The 24,152-nt window shown below is 42.7% G+C and overlaps 1 protein-coding gene across 13 annotated transcripts in view; it reads left to right on the top strand.

The window, feature by feature from the left end:
- The window catches only part of CPM (carboxypeptidase M), a 76,638-nt gene that overhangs the window by 34,984 nt on the left and 17,502 nt on the right, over positions 1–24,152 (top strand). For 6 of the 13 annotated variants that reach the window (XM_016923842.4, XM_009425804.5, XM_063786908.1 and 3 more), the window contains one exon: positions 10,257–10,354. The exons of 3 other annotated variants lie outside the window; for them this stretch is intronic. In XM_016923842.4, coding sequence (XP_016779331.2) covers positions 10,257–10,354 — 98 coding nt within the window. Of the gene's footprint in view, positions 1–365; positions 547–10,256; positions 10,355–24,152 lie in introns of those variants that run through there. 4 more of the 13 variants (XM_063786911.1, XM_063786912.1, XM_063786910.1 and 1 more) reach the window with 3 other exon arrangements.

Raw genomic sequence — 24,152 nt, 5'->3', positions numbered from 1 at the left:
AAGGTGTCAAGGCAGGGAGTTACCTCCTTTGGGAACTACACATAAAGAAGAATGGCTAGGGCCTGGTGTATGGGATTGGGGTGGGAAACCCAAGGCAGGAAGAAGACAGATCCCAAGAGGTCTGGTGTGCATGCTGAGGGGATCAGGTGCCATCTCAATGCCATGGGGAGTCACTGAAGGAAAAGCAGTTAGAGCCATGGGATCCAGTTCACATTTGATCAATCACCCAAACAAAGGAAAGTTTACTCAACAACATGTTTTCATTTGGACTTCATTTTGTCAAAGCATGAAAGTGATGTCAGAAATACAAATGAGTGTATTCATGGCACACCACCACACCCAGCTAATTTTTGTACTTTTTGCAGAGAACTCCTGACCTCAAATGATCCACCTGCCTCGGCCTCCCAAAGTGCTGGGATTACAGGCGTGAGCCACTGTGTCTGGCCTAAAACACATTTTCTAAGATTTCTTTACTTCTGGGCCACCTCCACAAAATTTTATGGTTCTGGGAACCCCTATCTGAAAAAGCACAGGTATCAGCAGTAAGTATAATGAACACTCACTAGAGGGAAAGTCATTTTGGTTTGGGTTGGTTATGGAAGCAATGTCATATGAAAAGGGCTGGACTGTACTGCAGAAATAGAAGACCCACAAATTGCTATAGCTTATAACAGAAAAATAAAGATTTAGATGTCACTCATATGTCCGTTATTGAACAGTTGTGACTCTGCTCCCTGTCACCTTCCCTCCAGGACCGAAGCTGACAGAGCACCCTCTATCCAATCATTGCCTGTCTTATGTCAGAGGGAAAGGAGATGGCAAATCATGCATCAGCCCTTAAAGCTCTGCCCAGAAGTGGTACATATCATTTCTGCCCACATTTCACTGGCCAGAGCAGGTCACATGATATGCCTCAGTTCATCAGGGCACCAGATGTTGGGCAACCAATAATACAACCCACCACCGAGGTCTTTACTAAGAAGATGACCTGGGCCTTAGGGAATGGCCATGATTTACCTGGTAGACACAGCAGGGGAGCAAAAGGAAAATATGACAATATTTTTATGAAATCAAGACTTGGCCACATGAAACATTTTTTTTTTTTTTGAGACTTAGTCTCGCTCTGTCACCCAGGCTGGAGTGCAGCGGTGCGATCTCGGCTTACTGCAACCTCCACTTCCCAGGTTCAAGTGATTCTCATGCCTCAGCCTCCCAAGTAGCTGGGATTACACGCACCACCATGCCCAGCTAATTTTTGTATTTTTAGTGGTGACAGTTTCACCGTGTTAGCCAGGCTGGTCTCAAACTCCTGACCACAAGTGATCTGCCCTCCTCAGTCTTCCAAAGTGCTGGGATTACAGGCATGAGCCACCACACCTGGCCGTGACACCCTTAGAAAACTAACTTCAAGGCAGAATGCTTCACAGTGACAAATCTTAGGATGCCACTTTATAGAAATATTCTGAAGAGAGAAAAACCCAGGTGAGTCAGAGCAGCCTGGGGAAACTTCTTAGAACCAGGATTCTGTGGAATTCAGAGGATTTTAAAAGGCAGAAAATCCAATGAAGCCATTTTAAGCTAAAACAATGTAAATAAGGTGGGGCTGTGCCTAGGGTACTAGGGTGCAGAAAGGAACCCGCCTCCTGTGGGCGCATTTGTGTTAGCAGGTAGTGGGAAATTCAGGTGAAGGGCAGGTGATGGAGGACCCTGAACATCCAGGGGAAGAATCTGGATGTAATGTGCCAATATTTATCAAGAAAAAGCAGTCCTGGAGATACACCAATAATTTTTGAAATGTTACAGTAGATACTAATTGAAACCTACTGTGCGCCAGGCACTGTTAGGTTAGCAGTGAACAAAACCAGCAACCTAAACAAAATGGTGAACACACCAGGCAGTGCCCTTGTGGGTTACATTTTGGTGAGACAGATAGTATATAGATAAACAAATATACAATCTCAAAGAGTGAAAAAGTTGTGAAGAAAGATGACACAGGATTAGAGAGTGACTAGGGTGTATATGGTGGCAGTGGTGGTGGTGGTGCAGCCAAGGGGTGGGGTGGAGGACAAGACAGCTGTGAAGACTGGTGAGCATGAGGTAGTCCCTGGTAACAACCAGCGCTCCACACCCTACCCTCAGAGTGCCATTGCAGGGTTAGCATACTCCACTGAGTAAAGCTTCCTTGTCCAGGCAATCAGTTAGAAGAGCCAGGAATGCTGGGCCCAAAGAGGTTGGCCAGAGAGAAAAGTGCAGGGGACATGGTTCCCAGATCCACGCAGAACCCCTGGGGACCACTGAGTCCCACAACCTCAACAAGGCCCAGGGTTATACTAACACAGCAGGTGGCCTCATTTGAGACCCCACACCAGAATCTGTGCAACGGGAAATTCCAGTGCGGCAGAAGTTGGAGTCAAATGCCTGCCTATTTCTCGTTCCGTTTTGGGAAGCCTAAACAGGGAAGCCTCCTGTGTTCCTCTCATTCCCATATTAAACTGAACTGCAAAACTCATGGCTCTAAGTAGATTTTAGAATTGACCTAGGCAGAATAGCCCAGCCCCTTCATTACTTCAGAGCAGAATAGAGCACTTACTCTTATCACAGCAGCACAAGACCCCCTGGGACACCTGACTCCCTGAGACCCTTCCTTGACAGGTTCCCCTGTCCATAAACAAAGTCAGGAATTCCCAGCCCACTACACAGAATATGACAGTTAAGCTTCATTGGGATCCTGTGGCTGACCTGGGGCAGGCTAGAGGGCATCACATCTGTACAGGCTCTCAGCTTTGTGAGTTCAGAAACAGACTGGGTGTTCATGTGGACTGGCCCAAACCTGAAACTCTACAGAAATCGCAGTGCATGCCAGGTGGTTTGCCATGAAAAAAGGTGTGTGTCCCGGAGACAGGGTGTGTATGGTACAAATGGATTTTGTCCATGTCTTTCCTTCCCTTGCCAGTCCAGCCACCCTACTGTCTTTTTTTTTTTTTCTCGTCAGTTTTTTTTTTTTTAATTTAAGTTCTGGGATACGTGTGCAGAACATGCAGGTTCGTTACATAGGTATACATGTGCCATGGTGGTTTGCTGCACCTTATCAACCTGTCATCTAGATTTTAAGCCCTGCATGCATTAGATATTTGTCCTAATGCTCTCCCTCCCCTTGCCCCCAACCCTCCAACAGGCCCAGGTGTGTGATGTTCCCCTCCCTGTGTCCATGTGTTCTCATTGTTGAACTCCCAGTTATGAGTGAGAACATGCCTACCCTACTTTCTTTTCGGTTTGTTTTTTTGTTTGTTTTGAGACGAGTTTTGCTTTTGTTGCCCAGGCTGAAGTGCAATGGTGCAACCTCCGCCTCCTGGGTTCAAGGGATTCTCCAGCCTCAGCCTCCCAAGTAGCTGGGATTACAGGCATGTACCACCACGCCCAGCTAATTTTGTATTTTTAGTAGAGACAGGGTTTCGCGATGTTAGGCAGGCTGGTCTCAAACTCCCAACCTCAGGTGATCTGCCTGCCTTGGCCTCCCAAAGTGCTGGGATTACAGGTGTGAGCCACCACGCCCGGCCTACCTACCCTACTTTCTTAGCCTATTTGCTGACTAGCATTCAAACTGAGTGCAGGGAGAACACCTAGCAGCCTGATCCCAGAAGTGCAGCTACTCCACATTCCACAGCTCTGGGGCAAAGTGACTAAGGCTCACCTGTAGTCCTTAAATGGAGAGCAATTTGGGATGTACCAGCTAATCAAATAAAACCAAGGTGGCAAACAATAGCCATCACTTCTCAAACCATCCTCATTGTGCCCCTCGACTCCCTCCTTCCATTTCCAGTTCTCCCCAGAGGGGAGACAGACAATAACCTCAACAACAGAAGCCAGTACACAGCAAGCTTGCTTCACATGTTCACATTTCTTTTGTTTTTCTTTGATGTTTTTTCTTTGATGTTTTCCATTTTCCATCTCTGAGGTGATTAGCAGTACAGCATAGTGGTTAAGAACAGAGCAGGGACTCCACGGATAGACTACCCAGTCTTGTCCTTTGTTACAGTGGTTCTTAAGCTTTCAGGTGACTGGGAATCACCTGGAGAGCTTATTAAAACATAGATTTCCAGCCGCGTGAAGTGGCTCACGCCTGTAATCCCAGCACTTTGGGAGGCCAAGGTGGGCAGATCACTTGAGGTCAGGAGTTCGAGACCAGCCTGGCCAACATGGCTAAACCCCATCTCTACTAAAAATACAAACATGAGTTGGCCATGGTGGCGCACATCTGTAGTCCCAGCTACTCTGGAGACTGAGGCATGAGAGTCGTTTGAACCCAGGAAGTGGAGGCTGCAGTGAGCCACGATTACTCTAATGCACTCCAGCCTGGGGGACAAAACAACAAAGCGAGACTCTGCCTCAAAAAAAACAACCAAAAAAACAAAACAACACAGATTACTGCTCCCCAACCCCAGAGTTTCTCATTCAGCACATCCAGGATGGAACACAAGGATGTGCAGTTCTAACCAGTTCCCAGGTGATACTGATACTCTTGGAACCATGACCACACTTTGAGAACCTCCGCCTTATGAAGTTCCCAAAGACTGTTGACTTGTGTGTGAAAGGATAACCCTATACCTACCATTTGTGGCTATTAGGGTTAAATGAGTGAATATACATAAAATGCTTTGAGCTGTGAATAATAAAATGCAAGCATAGCTAGTCTGGAAACTTCGCCCATGCCTTTTGTCTCTGTTTTGTTTGTTAACCTCCATTTGTTTTGTTTGTAATAAACCACTTAGCCAGGTACCTCTTCCTCTCCTTCAAATACAGAGGACGTGTGAACTTTGGAGACTGAGTGTTTAAACTGACCTAAATAATATGTGATTTTCAACTCTTCTGTGGATTCACTCATTATTTAATGTGGGCTTTGCATGCCATATGTGATAAACTTCTTGTGTGTGGGGTATAGTGGGAATGTGCATACGTGAAATTGATGTCAGATCTTTGGATCGTTGTTAGGGAAGATAAAAGGAACTCGCACTACAGTGCAGCCTTGCCAATAGGGCTGTTATTCCCACTTACGTGGAAGAAACTGAAACTCAGTTCATTGAGGAAACTCTCTCAAGCTTGGACTTAGGTCAGAGGTGACTTGTAAGGATACACACAGAGAAACATCCAAGCCTGGGAAACCAGCTGATCTATTACTCTGTGTACCAGAACTTTATGTATCAGACCAAACACACAACAAGCGTCACGAAAAACTGGAATGTGCTTCACATCACTGCAGCTTTGTCCCAATGACTGGGCCACTCAAGGTCTCTGCTTCTCCCTAGGCATGTCCCATTGAGACTCTCCACATAGAGATAGTCTGATGGAGTTGTGACATTAACACCCAGTGTGGAATGTCCCGGTGGGGTGGCCTCGGATTCAGTTGTCTTGTTCTGTAATCAGTCATAGCCGGGAAGAAAGCCCAGTCTTGCTCCAGGAGCAAACCGTAGCAACATGCTGCTGAAAGAACTGCCTGGGGACTTTTCCCCCAGAGTGGGGTTGGCTTTGGCCTGTCTAGTACTTTCAGGGACATTGAGGCAGGCTTAGATCCTCAGAAGAGCACAGATTTTTGGAATCAGACAGACTTGGATTTGAACCCTGTTTCTGCCACTTAAGTTTCCTCAACTATACATTGTGGCTATCACACACCTCACAGGTGTGAAGATCAAATAACATAAAGTGCTTAGCAGAGTGCCTGGCACATAGTATCTGCACTTAATGAATGATAGGGTTTGGTTTTTTTTTTTTAATTAAAAAAACTGGAAAGATGGAAAGGTGAAAATAATTACTCAGCTTTATCATCCTATCATTTAGCCTCTTATCCCTGACAGTGTGCCATTTTCAATCCTGTAGGGATGCATTCATTATTATTAATTTTTTAAGAGACAGGTCTTGCTGTGTCCCAGGCTGGAGTGCAGTGGCACAATCATAATTCACTGTAACCTCAAACTCCTGGGATCAAGGGATCCTTGCACCTCAGTCTCCTGAGTGTAAGGTTCTTGTATTGGTTGGAACCCTGAGAGCGCGCCAACAGACAACACGAGGCGGTGTGGAGCAACATGCTGTTTTAATGAGCACCTGGGTGCAGGCAGGCTGAAGCCTAAAATGGCATCAGCCCCAAGTGAGGACAGGGCAGAGGTTTTATAGTCTCTTGTAAACAGGAAGTGTCCTAGTGTGACGTAACTGCTATGTTGTACCCAGGTGGCCTGTTTCTCGATCAGGGGTACATGTCTTCGTCCAGGGTAGGTGTCTTCCTGCCGGCTCTCTTCCTGCTTCTGCTATCTTGCTGACACACGCTGCTGACACAAGTGGACTTGCGCCTTGGGACTGGGCCTGAGAAGGGAGGAGTTATTCATCTCCTTAAGCTTTCAGGCCCCGGGGAGAATCTTACACCGCGTAGCTAGGATTACAGACACATGCCACCACACCCAGCTAATTTTTAAAGTTTTTGTAGAGATGGCATCACACTGTGTTGCCCAAGCTGGTCTCAAACTCCTGGCCTCAAGTGATCCTCCCACCTCAGCCTCCCAAAGTGCTGGGATTACAGGCATGAGCCACCACACCTGGCCTCATCCATTATTTAATTTAAGGCTTTATATGCTACGAAGCTATAGGTTTTTAATAGAAAGTCTGTTTTACATGGTTATAATTATATAATTTTGCATTCTTTTTCCACACTATAAAATATTTTAATGTTATAAATTCTGTACGTAATTTTAGTGAACATGCTATAATTTACATAAAATTCCTTATCATTGGACACCTAACAATAGAGAATTGATTGAATAAATGGTAGTGCATTCATATAATAAAATATTAATCAGCCATTTAAAAAGGTGGATTAGAAGTATACTTCTTAACATATAAACATGTTCACAATTATATATAAAATGAAATGAGTGTACCTAAATATCAACTACCTCTCAAGTCTGTCTGGACATTTTCCTACCTCAGTCTCAGCAACTTTCAAACTTTAATGAGCCTCCAAATCACCAAAGGAACTTGTTAAATGCCAGTTTCACGCTTTACCCCAAGAGTTTGATTGAGACTGGGGCTCAGGAATTGGCACTTTTACAAGGATCCCAGGTGCCTCTGATGTGGGAAAGACACCTCACCTATTTCTGCCTGTTGAATATAATTTTCCAAGCTTCTCCTTCTACTTTCTCCTGAATTCCTGTAGTATTTTGTAGCACTTGTCTGCTTTCTTGTCTTAGAGATCTTAGCGAACGCTTCTAAATTGTGAAACTTTTCCTGATCCTCCAAGCAAACCTAGTTGTGCACCCATGTCACAGCCCCAGAATTTGTGTTAAACCCTGTGTGAGTTGCTGAATATAGATACTGAAATCTCTGGAATCCAAACTTCATTTACTTTGTGGTGGAGAGAGAGTGACTGAGTACTTCAGAACTCTTTAGAACACCTGTTATAGCAGGAACTTTTGGGAATAAAGGTGGTCTTTCTAACCTTGATTTAAAACAGAAACAAAAACAAAACCTTGTTTAGATTACTTTTACTTACCCTGACAGTCAGGTTGTGAAAAGTAAATAGTTTGTCCTTTGTGCATTTGCTCTGGTCTAGGCCGGAGATAGCCAGTAAGCTGGAGAGGGCAGTTAAAACCCTTCAAGAGGCCTGTCATTCCAAAGAATAGTTTTCTTCAGGTCTGTTGGTTGGTTTTCATTCTCAGACTGTGTCATTGAGGTTGTTCAAGGTAAGATTCTTATCTTGCAGTTCACTTAGGGGCCACTTATGCTAAAATTGAGATTGAGTTACTCATCAAAGTACTTCTTCACTTAGATTTTTATCAGTGTGATTTCCCTCCTTCTTTAAATAATATTGGATATCCATATCAAGTCAGGTTTATGTCATCTTACATTATCTTTTATGTAATAGGCCAGCTTGCAGATGCATAGTTATAAATAACTATTGATAAATATTATATTGAGATGATACTGAAATTTTTTCCTTGCTTGTAAGAGAACTAGATCATATTCTGTATAATTAGTTAACACAAAAGAATTCCTCAGAAACAAACTTTAAAAGCCAGGTATAACAGCTCACTCATGAAAAGTTCCTTGTTTCATATGAAAATGGTAACTTTGTAGAAGTAAAGCTCCAGACAACAAAGAATTGACAGGGTTGGGGAATGGAAGGCTAATGAAATTGGTTAATCAAATGCTTCTGATGGGGAATCACCACATGTAGTGTACTTGTCCACATGGCAAACTCGGAATCACTCTTCAGAACCTTGTGTAGAGGCATCATCTATAAAACCCTCCATCTGTAAGCCTTTTTCATCAGCCCCCTCCTTGGAAAAAATTTCTTTTTTTATTCTATGCCCACAACAGTACACTACACACACATCTATGATATGTCACACTCTAGTATATGCTTGTGTGTTACTATTATCCAATAGATCAGAAATTCATTGGGCATAGAGCATGTGGCTTATTTGTGCAATCTGACCCAGGTTCAGTGCCTGGATATAGTAGTATTCATTAAATAGATGTATGAATAAGAATTCTGCACTGAACAGGGGACATAAATCATATAAACTGCATTTTGTGGGTGTTTTCTGAGAACTCCTGCAGTTAAATTTAAAGCATCACCTTATGACAAATTTCCATAAAATATTGTTATAATAAATTATGAATAAATGTTGAAAATAACAAGCCCAGTATCTGCTGTTCCCTGAGTCCCTGATGGCAACTGCATGCTCCCCAGTCTGTGGGACTCCTGATTTAAAGAGCTAGATCTGAAATTCTGCAGAAACCTGCTCAACATTTGCCCATTGGTTGCTGTGAAATTCCTCTCCTGGGCTCTTAAATTCCACAGAGGCTTAATTATTACAGATATTTAAACTTTGTACATACATGACGGATATCAAACATACCCACATCTCTAAGGTAAACTGTATTAAAAGTGCCAGACAATTTTAAAATTGAAAGGGACTTCGTCATTTTTACTGGTTAGGAAACCAAGCCTCTTAAGAGACAAGCAGTTTTTGTTAGTGGGAGGAGCACTAGAATTGAAGTCAAATAGACCAGAGTTCAGTTCTTGGCTCAGGGGCTCAAATCACAGCCTCTGATTGGCAGTGTGATCATAAGCCCTTTACTTAATATTTTTGAAGATCAGTTTTTTCATTTGTAAAGTTTGGTTAATAATCCGTCTCAGTGGGTCACGACAAGGGATTACTTGAGATTACCTGAGCCAGAGCAGCACACATAATATCTGCACAAAGCAAATCCTCAGTGAGCTTTCGTCTCTGCCCTTTCTTGCCCAGATCACACAGAGCTAAGACTTAGACGCTTTCTTTGGGTTGTGGTTCCCAGTTCACCTGACAGGGCTCACACATATCAAGGATGCTCCCAAGGGGCTGTGTCACATCAGCATTTAAATACAGAATTCAGGATCTCCTGCTTTAAAAACAATCTCCCTTCTGAGTTACTCTTTTTAAATTTTATTTATTTATTTATTTATTTATTTTTGAGACAGAGTCTCGCTCTGTCGCCAGGGCTGGAATGCAGTGGCGCGATCTTGGCTCACTGCAAGCTCCGCCTCCAGGGTTCACACCATTCTCCTGCCTCAGCCTCCCGAGTAGCTGGGACTACAGGCGCCCGCCACCACGCCCGGCTAATTTTTTGTATATTTAGTAGAGATGGGATTTCACTGTGTTAGCCAGGATGGTCTCGATCTCCTGACCTCATGATCTGCCCGCCTCGGCCTCCCAGAGTGCTGGGATTACAGGCATGAGCCACCGTGCCTGGCCCTGAATTACTTTTATTGCTGTTGGTTTTTTTTCTTTCCTTGTACTGCGAGTTATGACACCCTCCCAGTCAACCATCAACTATAATTTAACTTTATATAATTGTGTGAATTAGCAAGATCCTAGGAGGCTCCAGGATCTCAAAGGCTCCAGGATCTCAGGGTAAAGTATATACACATTTTAGAAGAGTAAGATCTACATCGCCTAATAAGTCTTCAGCTTTTAAAAATCACATTCTAAAATAATAAGTGAAATATTTGTGCTGAATTGAAAGGGTTTCCGTAAATTCTGACAGTAAACGATGAGTGTTTTAAGCAGGGAGATGTTAGTCATACAAACATCGTCTGTTTCACAAAAAGACCGTGAAACAGGCGATCAAGTGGGGGAAGCAGCATCCTGTTTCCTAGTCTCACCAGAGTTCATTTGTCATTTTAAGAGACAACTTACTTTTCCATCTTTTCTTCTTTTCCTGTAAAGGTAGAAACCTGTGGGTTCTTGTTGTGGGGCGGTTTCCAAAGGAACACAGAATTGGGATTCCAGAGTTCAAATACGTGGCAAATATGCATGGAGATGAGGTACGTATGTGGCTTGAATTTCTGAAATGTCACCAGAGAAGCTTCCCCTAGGGTCTCTTGAGCTCTGTATAAATGCTACCGAGGAAGCTTGGAGAAGTCTCCAGCATGCATTGTACAAAGAAGCAAGGCCCAGAGAGGTCTTCCTGTGAGGCCTGTGGGAGGTTAAGGAATCAGGGTCCAACAACCACCACAGCTGTGTGGTACAGCTACACACAGTGTAGTACACACAGGTACACACCCTGTCAGAGTAGCTGGAGCTTGTTTTGTGTTTGGGGCCGGAAGAACAACAGTTCCTCAGCCCTGAACTTCTGCCAGCCAATCCCTGCATCTCCTTTCTGGGTTGAGTTTTCCCACCTCCTGGTCAGCATGAAGGTGACCCAGCAAAGGAGCTGTATTGTATCCGAACCCACAACCATCAGGAACTCCCAAATAGCTACCCAAATTCCTGAGATCTGGCTTTTCAAATGCTTTTGTTACTCTCTCTTAAATCTAACACTCAGTGTCTTCAGTGCTCCAGTTTAGACAATCACACTTATGATTCTCTCCTACTCACCATTCAACAAACACTTGGCTGGGTGCAGTGGCTCACACCTATAATCTCAGCAATTTGGGAGGCCAAGGCAGGTAGATCACTTGAGGTCAGTAGTTCAAGACCAGCCTGGCCAACATGGTGAAACCTTGTCTCTACTAAAAATGCAAAAAATTAGCCAGGTGTGGTGGCGCATACCTGTAATCTCAGCTAGTCGGGAGGCTGAGGCAGGAGAATTGCGTGAACCCAGGAGGTGGAGGCTGCAGTGAGCCAAGATCGTGCCACTGCTCTCCAGCCTAGGCGACAGAGTGAGACTCCATCTAAAAAAAAAAAACAAAACACAATTTTAAATTCCTTAATAATATCTTGCCTCTTTTCCAACTTAGCAGGGATAAACTCTCGTTTTATTTTTAGGTTCTACAAAATACCATTTACCACTGTTACCTACCCAGCCATTCTTGCCAGGCAGTTGAAGATGTTCACCTCTGTTTCTCACCTTGCTTCCTCAGAATATTTTGAGACCATGACAACTGAAATATTTTCTGTTTACCAGGACTCTATAAAACTGAGCAATCAAAGAGTCCCCAGCCATCCCAGTAAGGAAACTTTGCACAGGAATATGGGTATTACCCTATAAAACACAACTTATAACTTTAGGGACTTTCTCATTTACATACATATTCCAATAAGTACTACCTGCTGACTTGTTAAAACACTTCTGGATTTGCAATAGTACGGGTGGCATGCTCTAATCAGTGCTGAGCTTCCTGTTCTGGCTTAAGCCCTCCCCAAACTCTATAGGAACTGGATCTACCCTTCATGGTACACTCCGCCTGCCCTTGCCAGGCATGCTGCCCAACCTGTCCTGCTGAGAGAGGATACTTCTTGCAGCTGCAGCTAAGATGCAAGCACCTGCCCCTAGCAAAGGAATAAGTTTTTGAACCCGATTTTGGGGTGGGTGCAAGTTTAGCCCATCTGTGACTTTTTGAGCATCACGGGCGGCTTCTTTAAAAAAAGACTACGTTGCAAGGAGTCTGACCAAAGTTAGTTTTAATAAAACAACTGTTCATTATAGACAGCAGTTCAGACTGCCTTTCCCTTTTGCTATCTTGTCTATTGATCAAGGTCCCTTGATCAAGGTCCGTCAGAATGCTTTTTTTTTTTTTTCCTTGCGATGGAATTTCGCTCTTGTCTCCCAGTCTGGAGTGCAATGGCATGATCTCGGCTCACTGCAACCTCCGCCTACAAGGTTCAAGCAATTCTCCTGCCTCCGCCTCCTGAGTAGTTGGGACTACAGGCGTGCACCACTATGCCCAGCTAATTTTTTTTTTGTATTTTTTTTTCTTTTTTTTAGTAGGGATGGGGGTTTCACCATTTTGGCCAAGCTAGTCTCAAACGCCTGACCTCAGGTGATCCACCTGCCTCAGCCTCCCGAAGTGCTGGGATTACAGGTGTGAGCCACCGCGCCTGACTCAGAATGCATTTGTAACAAGAGACATATGGCATTCATTGTCTTTAGTAGTTTTTTTATTGCTGGTATTTCAGAGGTTCCAGCCATCTACTCAGAAATTAGTCCTCAGAACTGAAACTCCCAAAGATAAGCAAGAGTCCTTTCCGTCACCTACCCCCGAATTTGTTTATTGTTTCCATGCACTTTCCTAAATTTCTGGCATCTTGTTGTCTGGGTAGCTGGTGTATCGTTCAAATCAGGGCTCGCTAGTGCGCTCTGATTCTTTGAGAAATGCTGAGGGCTGAGACTAGGCAGCGGGGAAAAGTCCCAGTGTATTTTGGGGTGGGAATCTGAAGCACTTTTACCCCCTTATGTGACCCAGCTCGTGGCAATGTCTGGGGGCTCTATGGGGCTAGTAAGAAATTTATTATTCTGAATTTGAGACCTTATCTATTCTGCCCTCCCCATGCCGCTAGGAGCTGAAGAAAGTGATGGCTTAACATTGGAGCAGAGAAGTCCTTCTGAATACAGGATCTAACAACCCCCTTTTTCCTCCCATAGATCTTTTGAAATTGAAAGCATTTTTAAGAAGCAACAGAGCTAACATTTTAGGGCAGTGATTCTTAACCTTTTTTGGTGTATTCCTTGCTATTCTGTTATAAATTTGACCTGACTTCAGGGTCTGTGGATTACCTAGGAGTTTATGGACCTTAGGTGGAGAATCCCAGCAGGGAACACATACACACTGAGTGGCAGGGTGGACAGAATTGGCCACACTATTTTTAAAATGGGACCCCACCCCCACTGTGCGTGCATGTGTGTGTGTGTGTGTGTGTGTGTTTCCACACTTAATATGATGGCTAGATGACAGGAAGCATCAGCTGCATCAGGGAGACTCAGCTCTGCTGATTACACCTGCCATTTTCCCCCATGTATTTTTATTTTACTTATTTATGCCTTGTTTTAGAATTGGGTCTTTTTTTAAATTAGAAATTGTCTGGTGGCCAAAAAGCATATGAAAAAGTGTCTAACAACACTAATCATCAGAGAAATGCAAATCAAAAACCACAATGAGATATCATCTCATACCAGTCAGAATGGCTATTAATAAAAAGTCAAAAAATAACAGATGCTGATGAGGCTGCAGAGAAAAGGGATCACTTACACACTGCTGGTGAGAATGTAAATTAGTTCATCCACTGTGGAAAGCAGTGTGGTGATTTCTCAAAGAACTTGAAACAGAACTACGATTCAACCCAGCAATCCCAATATATACCCAAAGGAATATAAATTGGTCTGCCATAAAGACACATTCACACATATGTTCATTGCAGCGCTATTCACAATAGCAAAGACATAGGGTTAGTCTAGATGCCCAGCAGTGGTAGACTGGATAAAGAAAACATGGTACATATACATCATGGAATACTATGCAGCCATGAAAAAAAGAACAAGATCATGCACTTTTCACCTTATCCTAAGCAAACTAAACAGAAAATCAAAAACCGCATGTTCTCACTTATAAGTGGGAACTAAACATTGAATACACATGGGCACAAAGAAAGGAACAGTAGATACCAGCGTCTACTTGAGGATGGAGGGTGGGAGGATGGTGAGGATAAAAAACCTACCTGTTAGATACTATGCTTCTTAACTGGGTGATGAAATAATCCATACACCAAATCCCCACAACACACAATTTACCTATAGAACCAATCTGCACTTGTACCCCTGAAACTAAAATAAATGTTAAAAAAAAAAAAAAAAAAAAAAACAGCAGGCCGGGCATGGTGGCTCATGCCTGTAATCCCAGCATTTTGGGAGGCTGAGGTGGGTGGATCACCTGAGTTTAGGAGTTCAAGACCAGCCTGGCCAACATGGTGAAACCCCATCTCTACTAAAACTACAAAAAATTAGCTGGGTGCAGTGGTGGGCGCCTGTAATCCCAGCTACTTGGGAGGCTAAGGCAGGAGAATCACTTGAATCCAGAAGGCAGAGGTTGCAGTGAGCCAAGATCATGCCACTGCACTCCAGCCTGGGCGACAGAGTGAGACTGTCTCAAAAAAAAGAAAAGAAAAAAAAATTATTACAAAATCAACATATGTTCATGTTGGAAAAAGTATAAACAAAACATTATATACTGACCTTCCCAAAATTAGTGCTCTTAATTTCTTATTTGTTTTTCCAGATATTTGTGTGTGCATATACTTTTGCTGCTATTTGCAACACTTTTAAGTAAACACTAGCTACCTTTTTGTACCAATAAATCTTTATCCTATCTTTATCTTATCGCCCACTTTCTAGTTTCTCCAATTGTCCTCAAATGTCTCTAAAATTACTGAAATCAGGATCCAGTCCTGGCCCATGCATCACATTTAGTGGATATGTTGGATCTCTTGGATCTCATTTAATCCAGTATCTTTTTATTATGATACTAGGCTTGATAAAGAGCCCAATCAGTTGTCTGCCCTGTAGAATGCCACATATTCTGGATTTTTGGTTTGCTTCTTTATAGTATCACTGCAGTTGAACCTCTAGTCCCTGTCTTTACTTCAAACTGGAAATTAAATCTAAAGGTTTGTTGAATTTAATGTGGCTGATACACATCTTAGGAGTTGTGACAATAGGTTCATTTGATTGATGCTGAGGGTTCAGGCTAATTCACCTGGCTACACTCAGGAATGCCAAAAGCAAACTCTGGGTAGCAAAATCAACTTAAAATGGCCCATTTTCAGCCAAGTATTGTTACAAAATAAGTAAAGTTAAACTCACTCCTCATTTTGCATGAATTTCACGTATTCTCTTATTCTTGCAAAGGTCATTGTTCTACTAGGATCATGGCTCATACTGTAGATATTTTTCTTGTCTTCAGTGACCTTCCATTGTCTCACATGCTTTCTATGGCACAGGCTCACTATGCCACATTAATCAGGCTGGCAAGTTGCCTCCTCAAACAGTGCTTTACAAGAAAATAATAACAATAGCTAACATTTATGGAGCACAGATGACAATAAGTGCTTTTTAGGCCTCGTTTCTTTGGATCACCTCTGCAGAAGGCATGTTTATTAGTCCCATGTACCATGAAGGGGGCCCAGGTTTGTGCTTGGTCACCAGCTGTGGGAACCCAGAGCCTGAACACCAAGCCTTGCCCAGCTGTGGATCCACTCCTTTACTCTCTCTTCTCTGTTTTTAAAATGTTCTGTTTTATGGTTTTCATTATTAAGTATAGATCTATGATCTATCTCAAATTAATTTCACTGGGATGGATACTAAGTTGTTGCAGCACCATTTGGTGAGAGGATTTGGGCTTGCTGTTATGTAAAAGAGTAACAAGCTCTTAGAGGACAACACTGGAATAAGTATCTTCCAGTCACCTACCTGTCCCTTTCTTTCCCCTACTCTTCACTTCTCTCTCCTTGACTGCTGGGGAGCTGACAGACATAGCACTCGTGGTGAGCCTTTGTCACCGATGTTTATTCATTTTTCGGAGCAGCATGGGAGAAACATTTCTGGGGTTGTTTCTCATTTTAATAAGACTAGTAGGTGTTTTTCTGGTTCATCCAGGCACACACATTATTTGCACACATATTGGCATGTTGGATTGAAGCCTCAATTCTAGGTTTAATTTACGCAAGCTCCTAATTGGCATCACTTGGCATACCTACAGTTGAATCTTTTTTTTTTAATTGGAAGGGTTGATGCCAGTGCAGGCTGAATGGGGTTCTCTGCCATTCCTGCATGCTACAGATATTCAGATTGCCTGGGAACAGGATCCTTGTCTCCTCACCTTCCCCCATCACCTCATTCTGCTCCTGGCTTGGTGTGTAGTAAACTATAACCAATACTCTAAAATCAGAGCTATACTGAAAACTGGGACCATTTCCTGAAACCAGGAGCATCTAACATCCTCAGGCTAAACGTGGATGCAGAAGAGGAGCCTGGGAAAATCTTCCCCAGCCCTCCCTACTCTTTGTTTTGTGCTTATCTTCTATCCCATGTTTTTCAAATTTTGCAGAAAAAATACTTTTCTTGGGTAATCTCTAGGTTGGTAAGACATCTTTAATTCCTGCCTAATGGAAATATTGAAGCAAGGCATGACTATGTGCTTAAAGAATTGGGTGCCCAGGCCAGGCATGGTGGCTCATACTTATAATCCCATCACTTTGGGAGGTCAAGCTGGGGAGATTGCTTGAGGCCAGGAGTTCAAGACTAGCCTGGGAAACATAGTAAGACCTTGTCTCTAAGAAAAAATTTTAAAATTAGCCAGGTGGGGTGGTGCATACCTGTGGTCCCAGCTACTCAGGAGGCTGAGGTGGAAGGATTGCTTGAGCCTGGGAGGTCAAGGCTGCAGTGAACCATGATCACACCACTGTACTTCAGTGTGGGTGACAAAGCAAGACCCTGTCTTAAAAAAAGAATTGAATGCCTAGAGTTTTAAGCCAACCCTAGTAACATTAAGCAAAGTATCATAGGTCAGAGCCTAGGTTCAAACCCAGGTTTCCTTGACCTCAGGGCCAAGGGTCTTAAATACTGTACTGTAGGAGTAACTATTGAATATGCTTGTAAAATAATTTAACTAAATTGCAATTATTTTTTATTTTAGAGTTGGGATCTCGCTCTGTAACCCAGGCTAGAATGCATTGGTGTGATCATGGCTCACTGTAACCTCAAACACCTGGGTCCAAGCAATCCTCCTGCCTCAGCCTCCCACATAGCTAGGTCTAGAGGTGTGTGCCACCACACCAGGCTAAGTGTTTTATTTTTTGTAGAGATGGGGTCCCACAGTGTTGCCCAGGCTGTTCTCAAACTCCTGGCCTCAAGCGATCCTCTGGCCTTGGCCTTCCAAAGTGTTGGGATTACAGGCTTGAGCCATTGCGCCCAGCCTAAATTGCAATTCTGCTTTTTTGGGGAGGTGGGGGGTAGGAATTTTTTTAAGCTTTAATTTCTTAAAGAGCAATGAAGTATTTTTACTAAGATAGACTTAATATGGGCTTTTGTAACTGCCCAACAGGTTCATTTTGCCTGTTGTCCAGATAGAGCAGATTTATCAAGACAGGGGAATTGCGATAGAGAAAGAGTTTAATTCATGCAAAGCCAACTGAACAGGAGACCGGAGTTTTACTATTACTCAAGTCAGTCTCCCCAAAAATTCAGAGACTGGGAGTTTTTAAGGATAATTTTGTGGGTTGGGGGAGAGACAGTGGGGAGTGGTGATTGGTCAGGTCGGAGACGAAATCATAGGGTGTCAAAGGTGTCCTCTTGTGCTGAGTCAGTTCCTGGGTGGGGGCCACAAGACCAGATGAGCCAGTTTATCGACATGGGTGGTGCCAGCAGATCCATCCAGTGCAGGGTCTAAAAAATATCTTAGGTTTTACAATAGTGATATTATCCCTCCGAGCAACTGGGGAGGCTTGGAATCTTGTGGCCTCTGGCTGCATAACTCCTAAGCCATAATTTCTAATCTTGTGGCTAATTTGTTAGTCCTACATTCAGGAAAAGGCTATTATCATCTTTGTTTCAAAGTTAAACTATGAACTATGTTAGTTTAGCCTATGCCCAGGAATGAACAAGGACAGCTTGAAGGTTAGACGCAAGATGGAGTTGGTTTCATCAGATCTCTTTCATTGCCATAATTTTCTCACTGTTATGATTTTTGCAAAGGCAGTTTCACTTTTGAAAAATTCGCATCACATTTAGAATTTTATGATTGTGGCATTGGTTTATAGTTTATTGTATTCCAGAAATATAGGTTGAAAAGAAAAAACATTCCCTGGGTAATAGTGGCCATATTTGTCAACCTAAAAATAAAGAGATAAAGGATAAATGACTTTCACACACCTTCTAAGTATAAGAGACAGTTGATGAGATGTAGCTTGCATGTCTAAATGTTTTACTTAGGGGGTATTTTAATGGTTTACACAGACAGTGGGACACAATATCTGAAATTATGGCCGTTCTGGAAAATCTGGGAAGTACAGTCAACATGCAGTAGAGGTTCCCAACTTATCATTAAACCAAAACACAACATTAAAGCTTGTCTTTCTAAATGCCACTTCCCAAGCTCCTTTTCCTACCACTATCCCAGGTGATAGCAAAATGTCCTCAGTAACGCTCTGTGGTTTGCATAATTAAATTCTTTCTTTTTAGATTTAGGCAGAGCTCATTGTTTTCCAGGTGAAATATCTAATTCATTTTAAGCATGTTTTAAATTAATGAACTGTTTGGTGACCAGATATCCCAAGTCCCTGTCATGAGCAGAATTGTTAGCCTGTGCCTCTATAAAATTTGTTCAGTATTTTAAAATCCTTCAGATAAAATAGCTTGATCATTTGTACATCTCCCCTTACAAAGCACCTTAAGTCCTCATGTGAATTTCAGAAAGTTCTTCCTCAGGATAGTCTTGATCTTATAATGAATTTTCAACCGTAGTTTATTAGCAATTATTTATTGAATACATGATATACCAGGAGCTGGACAAGCTACACCAAGAACACAGGGATACAGAGAAAAACCGTGAGGGTCCCTGACTTCGGGGCTTCGATGGTGGAGTTAGAGAAAGGGAGGTCAGTCAAGGTCAGTCAAGTGATTGTAACGTGTGTGACCCGCATTAGATAACACAGGTGTCATGGTGAACCCAGACTTGGGAGGTCAAGAAAAGTATGCTAGATAAATGTCATGTTTAGGCTGATATTTGAAGAAGAAGGATTAGCTAGGCAGGTCAGACAAATAACTTAAATCTATAACACACACACCACTGTGGAGCCCCACAGCCCGATGACTTTCCCCCCAGAAGCTGCATCACAGGATAGCATTTCAAAAACAGATTCCATTGTTAGGATAGCTGAAGATTCTCTCTCTCTCTCTCTCTCTCACACACACACACACACACACATGCATGCGCATGCACACACACACACACCACACAACACTGCCTGGGTTGTGGATTGTTCCTTCAAAAATTTTTTTCTATTTTTTTTAATAAACATTCTGTGAAGAACCAGAACACTCATTTGTATCTGTGTGGCAAATTCCAACTTGACTGAATTGAACTGCAGCTGATAGAGAATGTATTTTCTGCTTTCTGGGTGATTGCCATTTTAACCACCGGATGAAGGAGATGGAGTGAGAGTCTCCGGAGGCCGGTGTGTCCATCAGGCCCCCGTTTCTTCATGAGGGCTTCTCCCTGAAGTCTGTGCTCTCACAGGAAGGAAGCCAGCATGCTGGGTGAAAGGCTGCCTGGGCAATTGGAGACTCTTTTGACCACATTCTTTTTTAAAATTTGGACTCTCCAGGGTTTCCTGTCAAAGACTTAATTTTCAATGAAGGGAGGTTTATACATAAAACATGAATGAGTGTTTGAAACATTTATATTAAGGTTGGGAAGAATTAATTTGAATAATATTTGGCATAAATCTGCTGTTACAGAGGCAGGAAAAGATGGCCCAAAAAGAAAGGAGGATTTTGTTTAACTGCCTCTGAAATTTCATCTGTTTATCTCAGCATTTAAAAAATTATCTGATGCTTAGTTGATTCTTTATCTTATTTTCAAGATTTTTATTTACCCTTGCAATTGAGAACTTGTGATTTGTTGTGGACTATTGAGACACACAAAAATACTTTGGTTACATACTTGTTTCCCTGAAAGAATCATGATTTTATTATTTTTGTAAAAATGACATAGGTTTTCTTTAAAAAGAATAAGAGGAAATAAAAATCATTCAGAATACTGTACCCAGAAATAGCCATCATTAATATTTGTCAGACATCATTCTAGACATCTATATATTTCTGTAGTAAGAGAATGAGAGGAATTAAAAGAATATAAAATAAAATGTCTCATGTTATATTGTATGAAATTTTATTTTATTTGAATTAACAGAAGAATAAAACTGAAGTGAAACTAAAATAACTGGTGAAATTGATGCTTTCTCAAAATAAGAAATTGATTATCACATTTGTCTTTCTTTTTTTTTTTTTTTTTTTTTGAGACAGAGTCTCGCTGTTGGCCAGGCTGGAGTGCAGTGGTATAATCTCGGCTCACTGCAACCTCCAACTCCCAGGTTCAAGCGATTCTCCTGTCTCAGCCTCCCGAGTAGCTGGGATTACAGGCACCTGCCACTACACCTGGCTAATTTTTATGTTTTTAGTAGAGACAGGGTTTCACCATGCTGGCCAGGCTCGTCTCGAACTCCTGACCTCAGGTGATCTGCCTGCCTCAGCCTTCCAAAGTGCTGGGATTATAGGAATGAGCCACCGCGCCCAGCTTGATGATCAGATTTTTCTAAAGTTAAGAAAAAAGATTATTAAAAACTTTGAAATTGTAGTCATTTTATGTGTATATATTTTAACTTTTGATAGTATTTTATGACCCCTTACTATGAAATGTGAAGTAATTAACACTTTGAAAATTTCTCCCTCAACTTCTTTTTTTTTTGAGGTGGAGTCCTGCTCTGTTGCCCAGGCTGGATGGAGTGCAATGGCACAATCTCAGCTCACTGCAACCTCTGCTTCCCGGGTTCAAGCGATTCTCCTGCCTCAGCCTCCCGAGTAGCTGGGACTACAGGTGCCCACCACCATGCCCGGCTAATTTTTGTATTTTTAGTAGAGACGAGGTTTTACCATGTTGGCCAGGCTGGTCTCGAACTCCTGACCTCAGGTGATCTGCCCACCTCAGCCTCCCAAAGTGCTGGGATTACAGGCATGAGCCACCGTGCCTGGCCTCAACTTTTATATTTTGTTCTATACCCATACTACCAAGATTGCTTAATCTAATTCTGTATCTAACAGAATACCAATTCAACCTAGCCTCCTAATCATGGTTTCTTTACTCTTCCTTTTCACTTTCTTTCGGTTGGGTGAATTTCATTGCCAACTCATGTCTTGATTGTTTGCATGCTGGAGAATGTATGATTCAGATACCTAAGAGACAAATTCACATTTAGAGTCACATGGGGATTCTGATATCATTTCCTCTCTGTTCTTGACTTGGGACTCAGATAGGCCAGGGATTTTTGCCGATTGAACCATACTATGGCCTCTAACCAGCATTTAGACATTTAAGGAACTATGGGACTCCTGGTCACTTCCTCCTCACCTTCCTGTACCTATTCCTCCCCAAACCCTTCTGAGAAAGCTTCTTAAACCAATGATCTTTTTCACATTTTTTTTGGTTTTTTTTCGAGATGGTGTCACCCAAGCTGGTGGCGCGATCTCGGCTCATTGCAACCTCCGCCTCCTAGGTTCAAGCGATTCTTGTGCCTCAACCTCCTGAGTAGTGGGGATTACAGTCACTCGCCACCATGCCCAGCTAATTTTTGTATTTTTAGTAGAGATGGGGTTTCACCATGTTGGCCAGGCTGGTCTCAAACTCCTGACTTCAGGTGATCTGCCCACCTCGGCCTCCCAAAGTGCTGGGATTACAGGCTTAAGCCTCCACGCCCAGCCCCTTTTCACATTTAAAGTTACTGTCACAGTTTTATGTTACCAGCTCCTCCCACTGGCTTTAGGGGAGGTCATAAATAGCTCATCAAGGTTACTTCCAAAGGTGCTGGACCTTCAAAAACCTATTATATCTTAAAATTGGAACCCAGTGGGGGGTATAAGTGACTTTTTTGGTTATTAGCTTGTAAGGACTTTTTCCAGTGACAATTTTGACTATAAAAACAAAAATCTGGCCAGGCACGGTGGCTCACACCTGTAATCCCAGCACTTTGGGAGGCTGAGGCAGGCAGATCACCTGAGGTCAGGAGTTTGAGACCAGCCTGGCCAACATGGTGAAACCCTGTCTCTACTAAAAATATCAAAATTAGCCAGACATGCTAGTGGGCACCTGTAATCTCAGCTACCTGGGAGGGTGAGGCAGGAGAATTGCTTGAATCCAGGAGACGGAGGTTGTAGTGAGCCAACATGGTGCCACTGCACTCCAGCCTGGGTGACAGAGTGAGACTCTGTCTCAAAAAAAAAAATCAAGGTAGTGGAAGAGGAAGATAAAAAATGAGTAGGAAAAAAAGTTGAAGTCAGGATTGGACATAATCTGACTCTAAATTTTATGGTTGCCTATGAATCTATAATTCATATATCCCCAATTTTTTCTTTCTTTTTTTTTTTTTGAGACAGGGTCTCACTCTGTCACCCATGCTGGATTGCAGTGGTGCGATCTCTTCTCACTGCTGCCTCAACCTCCTGGGCAGCACAAGCAATCCTCCTACCTCAGCCTCCTGAGTAGTTGGGGCCACAGGTCTGTGTCACCATGCCTGGCTAATTTCTTATTTTATGTAGTGATGGGATCTCGCTACATTGCCCAGGCCAGTCTCAAACTCCTGGGCTCCGCCTTAGCCTCCCAAAGTGCTGAGATTACAGGCATGAGCCACTGCCACCAGCCCCAAATTTTCTTAGTCCCAATTTCAATTATTCTATGTTCATTAGGATAACAAATGTTTAAAATGTGGTCTCTTTATGTGCCAGTGAGGGAATCAAGTGAGAAGTGGTCATCCAAGGATCACTTATCCTTTGTCACAATGTTGAAGTCCTACAGTGAAATCATGACTGGAAATTCTTCTGAGGCTCCATGAAATCTTTTCTTGCACAGTGTCTACATGAATGTGCCTGCAGCACTCTCCTGATTTTCTCACCTGCTGCCCCTGAGTTCTCATTTACTAACCCCTCAACAACATCTGTTCTTCTGAAGCAGATTCCTTGAACCTAAAATGATAGGGAGAATTTGATGTAGTCCAAGCAGATCTTCCTATGATAAGGCTGACATTTAAATTACTTTTTTTAAATAAGAAAAATAATGAATCTCTCTCCTGGGGAGGGATTATAAAGCAAGATCTCTCACAGGCCTTCAGTTTCCCAAGCCTTATTGATAATGCAAGCTAATTTAGGTGGATATGACAGTTTTTAACATTTTAATAGTCATGCTTTTACTTAATATATATTAGAAATATATATCTAGAAAAGTGATAATGATATGAAGTTTCTCAGGAGTTGGAAGCCAGCCTTAGCAACATAGCAAGACCCTGTCTTAAAAAAAAAAAAAAATCTACAATGTGATGATTTTAAGTCTGTTATCCACCAATACATACATGATAAGCTTCATATGCACCATGCATTCTCATGGAAATACGTGATTCCTGTGCTTCTCTATAACTCGACCTCTTGCTCTACCACTCCAGAAGATACTTTGGAAGGCAACCAAATGAAAAATGTTGTAAGAATCATTATTGCGGCCGGGCGCAGTGTCTCATGCCTGTAATCCCAGCACTTTGGGTGTCTGAGGCAGGTGGATCACTTGAGGTTAGGAGTTCAAGACCAGCCTGGCCAACATAGTGAAACCCCGTCTCTACTAAAAATACAAGAATTAGCTGGGCATGGTGGCAAATGCCTGTAATCCCAGCTACTCAGGAAGCTGAGGCAAGAGAATCGCTTGAACCCAGGAGGCGGAGGTTGCAATGAGCCAAGATCGCGCCACTGCACTCCAGACTGGGTGACGGAGTTGAGACTGTCTCAAAAAAAAAAAAAAAAAAAAAAAAAAAAATGGAAGCAGCAGCAGCAGCAGCAGCAGCAGCATTCCACTCTAATTCATTTTTGCAATATGTAAACTATTTACAAATAGGTACTTTCACTCTTACTAGCATTTTTCAGCACACCCCAGGACTGATCGCCACCTGATCGCCACTTGGCAGAGCATAAGCATGCTTGAGAAAGAGTGATCTTACAAACTAGTTTGGGTCTGAGATATCATGTGTAGAGACCCCTATTGGGGAATTTGTACTGTAGGGAGTGCTTTCCTTATTGCCTCTGACCTAATAATGTCCTCT

The sequence above is a fragment of the Pan troglodytes genome, chromosome 10 (genome assembly GCF_028858775.2).
Source record: "Pan troglodytes isolate AG18354 chromosome 10, NHGRI_mPanTro3-v2.0_pri, whole genome shotgun sequence".
In the NCBI taxonomy this organism is placed as follows: domain Eukaryota; kingdom Metazoa; phylum Chordata; class Mammalia; order Primates; family Hominidae; genus Pan; species Pan troglodytes.
The sequence above is the reverse complement of the archived record's forward strand: the minus strand, read 5'-3'. Positions and strand labels throughout refer to the sequence as shown.